Raw genomic sequence first — 14,197 nt, forward strand, 5'->3', positions numbered from 1 at the left:
ACAAGACATTTCTGAAGAGTCCTTCTTGCAGGTAAAGGTCCCCAAGGTTGGCCCTCCATCATGCATGGTGAATACGGAGAGTTGAAAAGCTCAGCTCTCCTGCGAAATCTTGGTTTAGCGTTCATGCCATTGGCTCGTCTTTTGGGTTAAATGGATAGAGATACTTGTTTCTCGTCAACATATCAAGCTAGGTGCTGGCACACATTGCTTCCCATATGGTACCACATAGCCTTATTAGCCCAAGGACCTCTTTACCCCATTGTAGGTTTTTGGGACTTAAAAAAATTGACAATTCGACCTTGTTTTGTTATCTCCAATCCACAGCAAAATTGTCTTGGTTTGTTCCGCCTCTTTGATGTCAGGAACATTTGTAGTTTACCTTATTATACAGACAACAAGGCTTCTTCCTAAACAACCACACGAACAGCACATTTTCATCTGAGATCAAACGAGCTGCCTTTTGACTAAAAGCGTTCACTTATAAAAACATAACTCTGTAAGTGCGGATGAAGACGTGACAGGCAGACGCGCATTTCATCTTACTTCCCGAACGCTTGTGCAGATTAGGTTTTTTTTTTATAATCAAATATAAAAAATTCAGGTGCAGAACCAGAGCAAAACCAGGACATAAAATTCTGATGGAAGGACGAAACATAAATATTTTAAGAGGAAGCCAAGATATTTTTCTCCTTCTTAATTAAGTGTCCATTAGAATGTATCTACTCATAGTTTTGATGGCCCTTGTAACTAGACTTGTGCATTCGGATTTGTAAAAATTGCTAATTTACCAAATTTTGGTAATTTTGTACGAAGCCCCGAAACAAGGCCAGATCCCCCACCCACTGAATTGGATGAAAACAAAGAAAAAAGCTCTGAATTTTCATCTGAAATTCATGGGCCCACATTCACTCTCTGACACACTCACTCTCATTCTCGTTCACTCTCTGTAAGTGTGAGGAGGAGAATGAACGAATGAGAGAGTGTGAATGAATGTGGCATCGGGCAACGAATTTCATTCCCGAATCAAAAATGCCTATCGAATTTTCGGCCAAACCCAATGGGCAGGGAATGTAATTTGTTGTTTGAAAACGAATGGGCCAAAACCCAACCGAATAATTTGTCTTCTCCATGCGTTTTTTGGCCCATTTGCACAGGTCTACTTGCAACCACAGTTTAACAGGTAACCTATGGTCTGTGCTTCTAGAATTTGATATTTCTTCTAGTCCTTGCAACATGGAGAGCCGTAGGTCTTGACGTCCATGTCAGCAGAGCTTAAACCCGACAAAGATGTATCAGACCAAGTAAGTAGAACCGTCACAAAATATTGGGCTGGATTCACTGACAGAAGTATCTTTATTATAGAAACTGACGGCAGTTAAAAGGTCACACTCGACATATTTGGTTATTTCCCCTTTAAAATATATTTAAAAAATTACCAAAACAGTGGTTTGAAAGCCCTTCCATTAACTCATTAAGACGAGTTGTCAATCAATACAGATTCCAATCACAAGCTAAAGCCGGGAATCACATGCAATCGTCTTGAAAGAGAATCATGATCAATCACATCTGAGGATTGTAACTTATTTTTTTACCTGTTGTTTTTTTCTAAAAAGATCTTTTTATAAACTATTACACAATTTCACATCATCCGCCAGTTCCTGGTAAACCCATCATTCTATTCCACCATCTATCAGATATACCGTATATATATATATATATATATATTGACCGGAAGAGTACAGATATACTGTAAAAGCTTTTTTTAATTTCTAGTATATATATATATATATTGAACATCTGCTGTTAAATATTTATTTGATTATCCACTTAACAACTGATCGTTTTGTATTAAATCTTAAAAAAACACATAATTTTCGCAAAGAAAACTCTTTACGGGAAGTTTTAATTGTAGGCGGATGTGACGGATTTAAAGTCAAAGCCAGGTTGTAATTCTTAACCATTGTTGGTCCAAAAAGGAGACCAGTTGAATCTAATTGCTGAGATTATTTAGATTTTGCAAATCCCACGCGGTTGTTGTCCCGATCAAAGACTGTGTAATATTGGCCAATGAAGACATCTCCAAGGATCCACAAAGGACCAGCAGGAGGGGGAATGTCCAGTCCCATGAAACCACTAAGACAAATTGTGTGTCCCATCGTTGTTATCTGTGTGCAGCAGAAATAACATCATTAGCACAAATCCATTAATCCCGAAAGAATTGGTCAAAGACACAACTTTCAAAGCTGAAAACGTCTCCAAAGCCGACCACCGGGCACCTCAGCTTTCACGCCCAACAACAATTACGCTTGATCATAGGCATCAAAGACACAATGGTGCAAGAAAGAAGAACTCTAGATTCCATAACTACAAATGTTCACCGATAGGTTTAATTTCACCACCAAAAAATTGATCTGTGGATGATGAAACTTATAAAAAATGGATATATCTCTGATTACTCATCAAATTAAGGATCACAGGTAGGGGATGTTTACAGGCAGTATAAGTGATCACTTGCAATAAATTTCAGAGTGGCTTGTGACATTATTACGGATCAGGGGCAAGGAAGAGTAGAATGTCATCACATCACAGTATCTAGACATAGTATCTATCTAGACATAACCCCAAGCCAACCCTGACGATTAGGTGTCCTTGCAATGTGGCCTAGGGGCTGTGTGCATGGCTGCAATGCTGAGGTGCTTTCATTTGGGCCTGGGGTCATTTGAAAAGAAGGCTATGACATTAGAGAAATGGGGGCGTCCCCCATTGAAAGCACAACTGGAAATTGCTGACATATGGGGGTTTTTTTGCCTTCTTTTGGATCAACAACGGTAAACAAGGAATAGGAAAAGGGGTGAGCTTGATGGACGCAAGTATTTTTCTCAACGTAAACCACTATAAATCTCTATACGTGATCTTGTTTAGTTTTAAACCCTTACCTTGAGCACATACTGGGATCCTGTGAGGTTGTATTGCACTCCTCCGAGATTAAACGAAACGGTAGGAAGAGATACAATCTTATTGCATAATATCATATACTGGAGAAAAAAAAAAATAATACATAAATGTGAATCCAAGCTGAATAATACGCTAACTCGATCACAGAACACATTACATTAATGTTCATCCAGGTCTACAAAAGCAATACCTTTATAGCTATATACACATGGGTCCAAACCAACCATCAACGGTCCCATATGGATCATGGTCACACACCGCCCTTCGCTACCTGATTACTTTATTGATCCACAAACATTTCTATACAGTTTAATTACACTATAAACATATATAATATTGTCATGAAAGTTTAATAACACACTTAATAATGCATGTAGGAAGCAATTATGGAATGTCGCAGATTAAAATGGTAAATCTCGCTCCTGGGATTCTGCCATTTTGGTTATTGCGCAATATTCGAATCCTTTTCATATCAGAGGGGTTGTGTCTGTATCTCTTAATGATGTCAGATTTACTTATAAACATGGTTTAGGACAGGATTGAAGAATATAATGAAGAATATAATAGAATATCACAAGAATATAAGGAAGACACCGCAGAGGACTTGAAGGACTAGTGCCAACTTTACCTAATGCCAACTTTACCTAATGAATATGTAGATGGGTAGGACCAGGTTGGGCATCTATGTGTAGCAATGGTTTGTGTTGGATGCTTTGGAAACTTGATGACTACCTCGCCATTGAAAAGTGGCAAAGCTCCTATTTTTTTGTGAAGAGCCCGAATTTCTTCAACAGGTCCCGTAATTAAAGAAGTCCCGGTGTCTACAATGGCCTGGCAGCCTCCCTTGCAGAGAGTGAGCTCGTTACCAACATTCACCCTGGGTAAATAAAATAACAATGATGCATACAAGGCGTTTTATCTTGAATTTAGAGATTTTTAACTCTTTCTCTCTTGTGTTGGCCTGGAGAGTCACCATGAAATGGCCCTGGAGACCTTGCCTGCTTACCAGTGGATGGTAAGGTTCTTATGACCTAGGTTAGGGCCAAGCTACTTATTCATTTAGGTTTCTAGGTACAATTCTGTTTCCATACTCTTACAAGCATGTAACTATTGTCTGATAAACTCCTGGGTCAATAATAAGGTTTGTTGTCTTTACCTTGGCATGAAAGTCATGTAGGTACCATCCATGGTGTTGCATATGGTAGATGGATCACGGAATGATGGCTACAGGTTGGAATGTCCATGATTAAATACGGCGGAGCAGGTTGCTACTTACTCGTTTGCTTTGATCTGCCAGTAAGCCATGCGTGTGACATTTAGATAATGAAAGTCTCCGGTGTAGTATTTTGGGTCAGTACCACCCAGAAGAAGTTCACCTCCAACTGCTGCGGTGGGATCCCTTCACAAAAACAAATACAAGCAGTTATCAATGCCACTGATCTCTTTTAATTAATTCACAAACAATAAGATAATAATTGTTTGATAAACCGTGATGTATAAAAACCTTTGATATTTGACTCAGATAACGATCACTGTCTACCGCCCTTTATGAGTGCAGATTTAAAGGTAGGTTGGTAGGTGGCGGTATTGAGCAATGGTGCACCTTAAATTTGGCTGGTGCGTCCCAAGGTCAGTCCAGGCCTGGTCTTATAGAATTAGATCATTATGTATTTAGTCATAAACTACCGGTAATAAAATAAAAAATTAACCATCTTGACACCGTTGGGCACTTTGACTGCTAATGTGATTCGGCACAAAATGGTCATGATGGAATCGGATGAAAAACACATCAGGGCATTTTATTTTCCTGCTGAACGGTTAATGTTTAAATATATGATGACCACCAAATGTCCTATATTTGAAAGTATTTTACGAAAAAGAGATGCTAATGTCTGAGTGAATGCCTGACAAGGCAATTTACATGAGCGTGGTGTATTGATCGATTAGAAGAGGCAGGTCTCCTGATTCTGTGTTTTTGATGATGGAATGAATCCTGACACATAATTTAGGACGGAATTCTGACACACTGGATGGAATTCAGAAAATTAAAGGGGCAGCAAAGTCTCGTATTCTCTCGTTCCGAGAAAATAGATCTCTTATTTGTGATATCTATGAAGTTAATCCTTTAGCATCCTTGTTTTCCAAAGAGGGAAGATAGACTAATTGTCTTGACTAATCTAAAGACTTACCTCTGACGTTCCGCTTCTCCCGCGACGCGGAATCCATCGCCACCCTCCAATGTCCTCCCGTCTGCTCGCTTAGCTTGTCCTGACCTTAATTCGTGTCTACCGATTTGGCTTGATATCCAGGTACTTCTGCTTTTGACCCGGCTACGTTTGACTCCATGGCTACTGGCAGCCATCGACCTATTCTGCCTTAAAGGGGTCCTATCCTACCATTCCTTAGCCTCTTCCATTATACAGATCGAGGATAGAATTGAACCCAAATTACCCTCCATCTAACTAGCTATATTAATTTAGGCTTAAAAAAGACACAAATGTTGATCCAGAAGAAGGCAAAAGCCGTGCATTGAAGCGATTTTTCAATCGTCCTTCAAAAAGGGGAAAAATGGCACCTGATCTCTCGTTGGATCAACAAGATATACCTAACTCTGTCCTTATAGCCAATTATATCCTTGTATGTTCTTCATATTATATACTCTCCAGTCTGTATTTAAAGGCATCTATGGGATCTCTGTGGGGAGTGGATTGCACATGTTTACTGTCCTTACTGTAAAGAACCATTCCCCCCCCCCACTGCTTTGAGAAAAGACTCAATTCTCCAAGCCTTAATGGATGACCTCTTGTTCTTTGCACAGTCCTATTAATGAGCAGGTCATCAGAGAGAGTGCGTTATTGTACTTCTTTAAATAAGGTACAAGAACCTTTAGAACCAGTGGAAATCATCTTAGGAACCCTAATGAACTTTTCCTAATCACCAGAGGTCTTTTTGTGAGGAGACCATTGGAGGTCATAACATTTGCTGTATAGCCATCCTCCTGTTGACCCAATACACTCTTAACGCAAGATAGGAAATTAAAATGGGGTACTATTCACTAACCTGTTTAGGTAAAATGAGAATACATTCTTTTCTACCAGCTTCTGCCGCATCATGTTATCAAAAACTGGCAGCACCCCGTCAACAGAGATATTTGGGTACGCCATCCCCAGAATGCCATCAAAACGAGCAGCAACGAACACGATGCCTGGCTGTTTGACAGCTTCGGCGAAGGTTTGGTTCTGGGTCTTTAGGTCACCGATCTGTCAACGAGATCAACCATTACAATGGAGATGAGAACCAAAGGAATGAACATAAATACTAAAAGTCAACCACATTTAAATGACCTATAATAAAAAATATGAAAAAACACCATCCTCTTGGTCTGTCTGCACTTATGGAGTGAACACGTACTGTAACCGTGTCCTGACTCAGGAATCCCGCGAGGCTCCCCGTTCCATAGTGGATGGAGAAATCTGTGTGATTTTCCTTGTAGGAGCTGGATTTCCCAGAGTCGTATTTTCTATGAAACCCTGGATAAAAGAGGAATAAAAAAAAAAATATCCTTGAGAAATGTAATAAAGGAAAATGGTTTATAAAATGAACTATTCTACATTAAAAAAAATGCAATGGGTCTTAACAGAGAACATTATTTAGCATTGAACACCAATAAATGGTTTGTACAGGCAGTTGCGCATGAAACTGCACTACCACTGGTTGGCCACTAGGGCAGCAAACTTCTGAAGGCAGTGGCATAAGGATAATAGCCCATGCTTAAAAGTGGTGTCCGGCTGTCAGGGCCACTTTAGGCCCACATAACACTATCCAGTATCCATATTTGAAGGGAAAATAAATATTACAATGAGGAATTAACTATTAATAAGAAACAGGTTGATATGGATCCATCTTCTACTGTATTGGGGAGTTGGGGAGCGACATCAGATCCCAATGCCTCCGTTCACAACTAGACTAACAAGTTCACCGAAAGATCTCTTGAAATCAGAGAGACCTCTTGAAATCAGAGGGACCTCTTGAAATCAGAGGGACAAATGTAAAGGTTGGGAAATTAGAGAGAGGACATTCAAAAGGAACTCCCAACTGTCTACAGTGGACCTTCTAGTGCTCTCTTATATAACCGGTAGTTACTTACCCCTGTCCTTCACTTTAATGGAGGCCATTTCTTTATTGTGTGTTAACCAAATATATATATATATTGTATACCTTGCTAAAGAGAAATTAAAGCAGAGAGCGGAACGATTGTAAGTGCTTTGATTTCCTGCATTTGCCTCAATAACCTTTTTTTTTATTCTTGCAGAGACTGCACCATTAGAGCGGAATTTAAATGAACTTCAGCGCCGCGTCTGAGCCATATATCTAAGCCTCCACGGGTCGGAAAAAAAGGCAAAGGAGAGCCTGCTCAGAGCTGGTGCTCTGTGAAGTGCCCTCTCTTTCTAACGTCCGATGATCTAATCCGTGAAAGCTTGAAGAAGACGCTCCGTTTGGACTCGTTACAGTAACTCTTGCGAAGGTGAATTACTCTCGAGCATCTCTAGGCCCAAGAAAACGCTTCATTGGACCCCGAGAGACGGTAGGCATTTCTAAAGACAATTTATGTTCCTAATGAAACTCCGTAAATAAATTATTTGTTAATAAATACAGGTTCCTGAGTGGTTTCCTTGAGAGAAAATGAGAATATTTAACACGACCTCAAGGTGCGGAATGTAGAAAATCTTTTTTTTTTTTTTTTGGTTTTTCAAATTGTTACTTACAACAAGCGATATCAAAAAAGGAGCAATGTATGGAGGGGACCCACAGATTAGAAGAGCCGGTGTCAAAGATCACGGAAAAGGTTTGTGGTGGGGTTCCTATAGAGATTTCTCCGTAGTACTGAGCCTGAAAAAAAACCCCAAAAAAACGTAAGTGACAGTATCCAGAAAAACGTACCTTAAAAATAATAATTATGGAATGACGCCATTGATTTTTTTCCATCATTGCCACCACTGAGAAGAAGTGGGACAGATGTTATGCAAGCGTGACCTCAGTGGGTCCACCTCCATAGCTACAAGGCCCATGGCGTAAAAAAAAACTCTGCTTGTAACACCAAAACGTCAATTATCTCCGTCTATCTCCTTTGGGGATATATGAGTGAAGATGTTCCGGTGAGGATGTTACTGTTGTTACTCTTAGAATTGAGGTCTTCACCAATGTTTTACGGATACAGAAGGAGAAAGCCCTTCAGTAACCAGGGGTCTTCCCACTGACTTCAGTAGGAGCACCTTCTAACCCCTGATTGGCTCCTTGAACTGTCAATTAGTAACAGGAAACTGTTCCTGTAGAGTTCAATGGAAGTCCTTTCCTGCCACTGATTGACAGCTTCAAGTAACCAATCAATGTTAAGAAATGTCAGGTCATAGAGGAAGAAGGCAGCTTGTAGGGTTACTCACAGAGCACGTTAATATGTTTTCTTCTATAGTAGGGGGTGTCAGGGACATTAGACTTTAACCAAACTCACATCCAGGTAGTTGGTGAGTTTCTCCGGGAACTCGGTCACTCGAGGAACTGGCTTGTGTTTCAGGGTTTCCACCTCTGACCCTCGGCGTTTGAGCTCCTCCATGGACATCCCCTCGCTCATCGCGTGTCTGATGGTTTTAAACTTCTTTAACGGGATCCTGAACGAGCACGTAAAAAAACATTGATATGAGAGAACGTTCGAGACTAAGAACACCGATTGAAGTCATCATTATTGTCATCACAGAGCTGGACATTCTGATCTAGAAGTATAAGAAACTGGATATTGTAACAAAATGTACAGAAATGCAATACTACATCCCTACCATTGCCTATAAATGAATTAACCCTTAATTCTGCTAGCTCTAGAAACCATCCCGCACTTGTGTGATCGCTAATTCTATTTAAACTCCGCATCTGGCCCTATGTGTCGAACTCCATCTATTCACGTTATTCGTTTCAGCTTGAAACCTTGTCAACCCTCATAGCAACGCAAGGTTCTCTGGACGTTTCTTCAATAAAAGCGCAACTCGGTTTTTCCAAGATTTCCATTTTTTTGTCCACGATGCCCAATGCGTTGTCAGCCAGCAACCAGCCGAGGTGTAAAGAGTCTTCTAAACGCTATTTACAATGGGCCGTGTTTATTGATACAAAGTCATTAAAATCTAATTAAAACATGCATGGGAATGACGGCTGGATACGCAGCACCCGGTCTGCCGCTGGAGTTAGTGTGTGGCGCTGATGGTAAGCGGCCCATCGGACAGCCAGTACCCTGCCTGAAACCAAGTAAGATACAGACTAAAGGGGCCAAATGGCCATCAAATGTTCTATATTTCTTTATAAACAAAGTAACCATGTATGGAATTTTTTTTAAAAACTCAGATATTGGCAACTTTCTCTGCAAACTCTTCCGTCTGGCGAGATTTATATATTTTTGTGTAGCAATTTCCTGAAAGCTCACGGAAGAAGCTTCTGCAGATAACCGAGGGCTTTTTCTGCAAGACCCTTCTGCAGAACATTTGGTGTTCAGATTCCTCGCTCATTTTCCAAACTTTATTCTTTATTTTTTTTAATTTTTTTATTTTTTAAAGTGTTGAATATTCACCATTTTACACTGCAGAGAACTCTGGACCCAAGAAAATCTCCAAAAATTCCTACCCACTAACCCCAGAATAGTTCATTTTAGAGTCGGGGTTGCGCTCTGTGACCTCCATAATCGTCCTGCTAATGACCATGACGGAAACAGTAAGTAAGAGACGCGTTTCATCGGCAATCTGCTCCAGAAACTCCAATTTTTGGCCAGTTGACTTCACGTCCTCCAACGCGGGAAAGAGAATCCCTGGGGCAGATCCGGCTGTCGTGGCTGCGTCTGGAAAGTCTTTGGGTCTTGCTTTGGGATTCTGAGGCTTTAAGGCCTGGTAGCCATGGGGCTACAAAACTAAACCGGGATCAACATGGTCCATGCAGAAGAAGACGGCCGGCTAAAACGTCATAACCTTCTGCAACTGAAAATGCTAAATCCCCGTTGAGTAGACAGATGCCACTTACCTAATCACGTCACCGGTGCTTAGTGAGAAGAGTAATGGGAGGAGGACCAGCGTGGTCTTCATGTTGGGTCTGGTCTTCTGGGTCTTCTTCTGGTCTTCTGGGTTCTTGTGTTAAGAGTCTTGTAGAGTCTGAAATGGAAACTTTGTAACAAGTTTCTTTCTTCTCGTCTGTTGACTTCCTCTTATTAACTTTTTGCAACCTCAACAAGTATCCGTTGCTTCTTTTTTTTTCTCTTTTCCCTGAAGGGGTGGGGGGTTGTTTTCAGCTGTGGGTTTTGTTTTGGGGTTGAATTATTGGCCGTCTCGGCCGTCAGTAAACAGTAGCCTTTAGAGTATGGGGTGGTGGGAGGCCGCATGCCGTGTGACTAATCACGAGAGCCACGCGCTGCCGCTGACTAATAACGGCATCGAGCTGCTTAGTGAAATCAGGAAGCGGGTCACTGCTCATTAACCCTTCTTATTCAGAAGTGAAAACCGGTCGGATGATCCTAACGATTGCTACGCTTTTACCACCAGAACTGTTCACAGCTCACATATAAAGATATCTGCTTGGCTACTATGACGTTGGTGTATGGAATGGGTTCCCAGCACAGGTGGCAGAGTCAGACAGTGTAAGACAAACATGAAAGTGGCAATTAAATGTTGTGTCTTTTGCTGATTGTCTTTTCCTTTGAAGTAGAACGGTTGCCATCGCAGCATTTGCCGTAAATAAAGTCACTCGTTAAAACTGTCTATAGATTTTTATTCTGGCTTTTCACTTTTATAATTTAAACGCGTTGGGTAAGCGGATATTTTTGTCTCAGTGAGGCACAACCTCATCCTGAAATCGTCACAGCAAAGCCTGTCTGAACCAATCAACAAGAATCAGAGACAGATGACTTAATGAGGAGGAATAATCATGGAGATCATGGGAACAGAGGGTTTAGATGGCTGCTCCCTTGGTAAATACCTGAGGGGGGTTTCTGATATATAATATTGCTTATTTCAGTCCGTAAACCGCATTACATCTGTTAATTTAGTGTATCTAACTAAAATGTAAACAATGGGGAAAATGAAAGATTGGCATTAACCAAAAGTCCAAAACTTAGGACCTTTGGTTAAAAAAAAAACTACACATGAAGCCATTAATTAGCACCCAGATAATGACACAAATACAACAAGAGAAGGAAGGGAAGAAAATCAATACATTTTCTATTTAACATAGGAAACGCCAACTGCGTAACCTTATTATTATTATTATTATTATTATTATTATTATTATAGTTAATTCTAATTAGCTCTTTTTTTTTTTTTTTCAAAAGCTGCCCCACAGTGAGGCAAAAAAATGAATAGAAATATTTGAAAAAAAAACCCTCAAAGCTTCATTAAGTGAAATTAGTCCTCAGTGCTTTAATAAAATAACATCAATGTGTAATAAAAACATAAGGCGATGGTGTGATTCCCGGTGTGTATGAATTACCCTGGCAATGTATTTGTGGTGTGAGTTGCGCTGTCCGAGATCGAGACCAGAGGGAGGTCTGGGAATTTGGACCAATTTTATTTTTTTAATGATGACCGCCGAACAGGTTTCGGCAAAGAAAAGAAATAAAATTAATAAATAAAAGCATTAAATAGCTGAAATTCAGAAGGGTCCAGCATACCATATGGCTTTATAATTTACTTATTTACAGCTTGTATACAACATCTGTGCTTAGTGTTCAGGTGTAAAAAAATTTTTTATTTCTGGTGTCAGAAGAAAAATATATTTTCAAAAATATTTTGCTGTTTTCGTTTTTAAACCAGTAGTAGAATTCTTGCCCCATAATATAATGTTTTCAGGCAGCTGCATATCAGCCGTTTGTATGAGTTCTCGCTCTGTTATCTGAGCCCCGATCTACTAAACACCCCGACTCCTTATCATACTGCCTGTGGGGAAACAATAGAATGGCTCAGTCTTAATCACCCAGTCGGACTCTCTGACTAATGAAGGTCTATGGAGGAACGGACTTCATTAGCATCGCCGTAAAGCATCAGCTCAGTGTGGTGCTTCCCATCTTGGATTTTATTTTGCTTTTATTAAGTTAATAAAATTAAAGAAATAGGAGAAAATACATAAGAAACAGGAATTATAAGAAATATAAAATAATAGAATAAGTTGCTAGACATTTAAAAAATAAATGGGGCATGGTTCCTTTAATAAATCGGTCGAGGTGCGGAACGCCCCTGGTCTACTGTGCAATCGTTTTGTGCCATCTCTTTAATCTTACGGTAAAACAGAAAAAAAGGCAGATTAGTCATTTCAAATTATACAATAATTGGACAATAAGATCAATGGCGATGCTTTTTTTTGCCATAAGGATATGAACACGTAATTACTAACCGGCTGTCTGATAAAAAATGAACAAGGAGAACAAAGATGAAAAAACACCAGTTAACAGAACAGGCTGAAAAAAGTAACGTTATCAAAAAATTCAAAGATTTGACCCGAATGTCACAGCGCAAGGGTACGGGATCCACATGTAATTCCCACTAATTAATTCCCCCTTACAGCTAGCGAGGAAGAAATAGTCCATTACTGGTAATAATACTGGAAATACTCTAACATCTTACTTTGTTTTGGATTTGAAAGCCTCGCTGGAAAATAATTACCATTCTTTGAGCATTTTGGTGTAATTCGAAACATAAACACAACGCTTTATGGCAATGCTAATGAAGTCCTGCTTATCCAATAAAGTCCTGCCCCCTTAGACACCCTTTAATTAAAAAAGTCTATATGGGTGGTTAAGACTGAGATGTTCTATTGCTCACAACAAGATGGTATGATAAGGACTTTAATGGACAGTTTATTGTGAATACTTAAGTATGCATTCCCCAAAACCAGAAAAAAATACCTGATGTGGAAGCTGCAGCCCTAAAGCTGCCCTCATCCATGGTCCAACAATTCTTTGCAGCCCTGCAAATATTTCAACACCAGACCCTATTTTGTTGCATGGTCAAGTTACCACATGAGGAGTGTGGCTAGAAACCATGGCCACAGTGCAAACCCCCACCCCAGCTTAACAGACAACATGTCCCACAGTACTACCTTTGCCCCAAACAGCTTGTCTGTGCCATCTTTGCCCTAGGCAGATTGTCAGTGCACCAAAGTACCTTGTCTGTGCCATCATTGTCATCAAACAGCTTGTCTGTGCCCCCAAACAGCCCACATGTGCCACATCTGCTCCTAAACAGCCTACCTGTGCTATCTATGCCCCTAAACAGACTGCATGTGCCATCTCTGCTCCTAAATAGCCTGCCTGTGCCAACCCCTGCCCTTTAAACAGCCTGCCTGTGCCACCTCTCTACCTAAAACAGCCCGTCTGTGCCATGTCTGCCCCAAACAGCCTGTCTGTGCCATCTCTGCCCTTTAAACAGCCTGTATTTAGGATTATTCTGCAGAAGCCCCTCGTGGATTTGCAAGGGCAACCCCACAAAAATCTACCACAAAACTATTATATACGTTAAAGTGCATATATTCACGGGGCTAAAATAACAAGGCCAAAACATATATAAATAAGCAAATACGCAGATGTCAAAAACCTTATATATGTTAAAAAGCTGTCCTTTCAAAGTAATACTAGTAATAAAAAAATATAGTGAGAGATCCCCTTTATATATTTAACTGTAGTGTTTTATTAACAATCATTGGTACCTTCCAAAAATTCATGGCCATAATGTTGTTTTTTTATTTCATGCTCCCCACTAAACCCCCCCACCACAAATTTTGCATTCCTTTTTAAATAATTAGAATTCTATTTATTTTGTGGTCATTTTAATTGATGGTTTTTCAGTTCAATTTTTTCTTCATTTTTTACGAAAAAATCATAAAAATTCTGAATATCTTCAGCAAGAGCTCTTGTCCTCTTTAAAATACTTTGTTCCCGGAGCATGAGACGACGGTGGGCGAATCAATGTCCCTTTGTTGTTTGATAGACAAAGTTAATTAATCCTCAGGGATTTAACCCCTTAATGACAAAGCCCGTACATGTACGGGCTCAAAATGTATTGTTTTCAATGGGTTTTGGGACCGCCCATTGTCCTTTAGGGGTTAAATTCACATACATATGACTCATTTACACACGTAACTTAACGTGTACCCTCCAGATTCTGAAGGAGACGCCGTCATGTCTTTGTTAATATTAGACCCATCTTTTACGGACCCTAATTAATTT

General features: G+C 40.0%; 1 protein-coding gene across 1 annotated transcript; it reads right to left on the minus strand.

The window, feature by feature from the left end:
* Positions 1-2,003: 2,003 nt before the first annotated feature.
* Positions 2,004-10,070, minus strand: LOC149273459 (cathepsin D-like). The gene is made up of 9 exons (XM_089506286.1): positions 10,009-10,070; positions 8,465-8,621; positions 7,722-7,845; positions 6,367-6,485; positions 6,016-6,215; positions 4,232-4,354; positions 3,688-3,832; positions 2,937-3,035; positions 2,004-2,165 (listed from the first exon to the last, which is right to left on the minus strand). The coding sequence occupies exons 1-9, from the start codon at positions 10,068-10,070 to the stop codon at positions 2,004-2,006; spliced, it is 1,191 nt and encodes a 396-aa protein (XP_089362412.1).
* Positions 10,071-14,197: the final 4,127 nt, after the last annotated feature.

Source organism: Sceloporus occidentalis, unplaced genomic scaffold, assembly GCF_023333645.1.
Source record: "Sceloporus occidentalis isolate IW3139 unplaced genomic scaffold, rSceOcc1.0.p SCAF_375, whole genome shotgun sequence".
NCBI lineage: Eukaryota > Metazoa > Chordata > Lepidosauria > Squamata > Phrynosomatidae > Sceloporus > Sceloporus occidentalis.

What these genes read in the sequence shown, in the direction of transcription:
- LOC149273459 (XM_089506286.1), bottom strand. Translation starts at nt 10,070, where the DNA reads ATGAAGACCACGCTGGTCCTCCTCCCATTACTCTTCTCACTAAGCACC. An exon ending in AGCACCGGTGACGTGATTAG is followed by an intron (nt 8,622 to 10,008) that starts GTAAGTGGCATC and finishes GTGCTCGTTCAG; the next exon opens with GATCCCGTTAAAGAAGTTTA. An exon ending in TGCCACTTTTCAATGGCGAG is followed by an intron (nt 3,036 to 3,687) that starts GTAGTCATCAAG and finishes TTTTTTCTCCAG; the next exon opens with TATATGATATTATGCAATAA.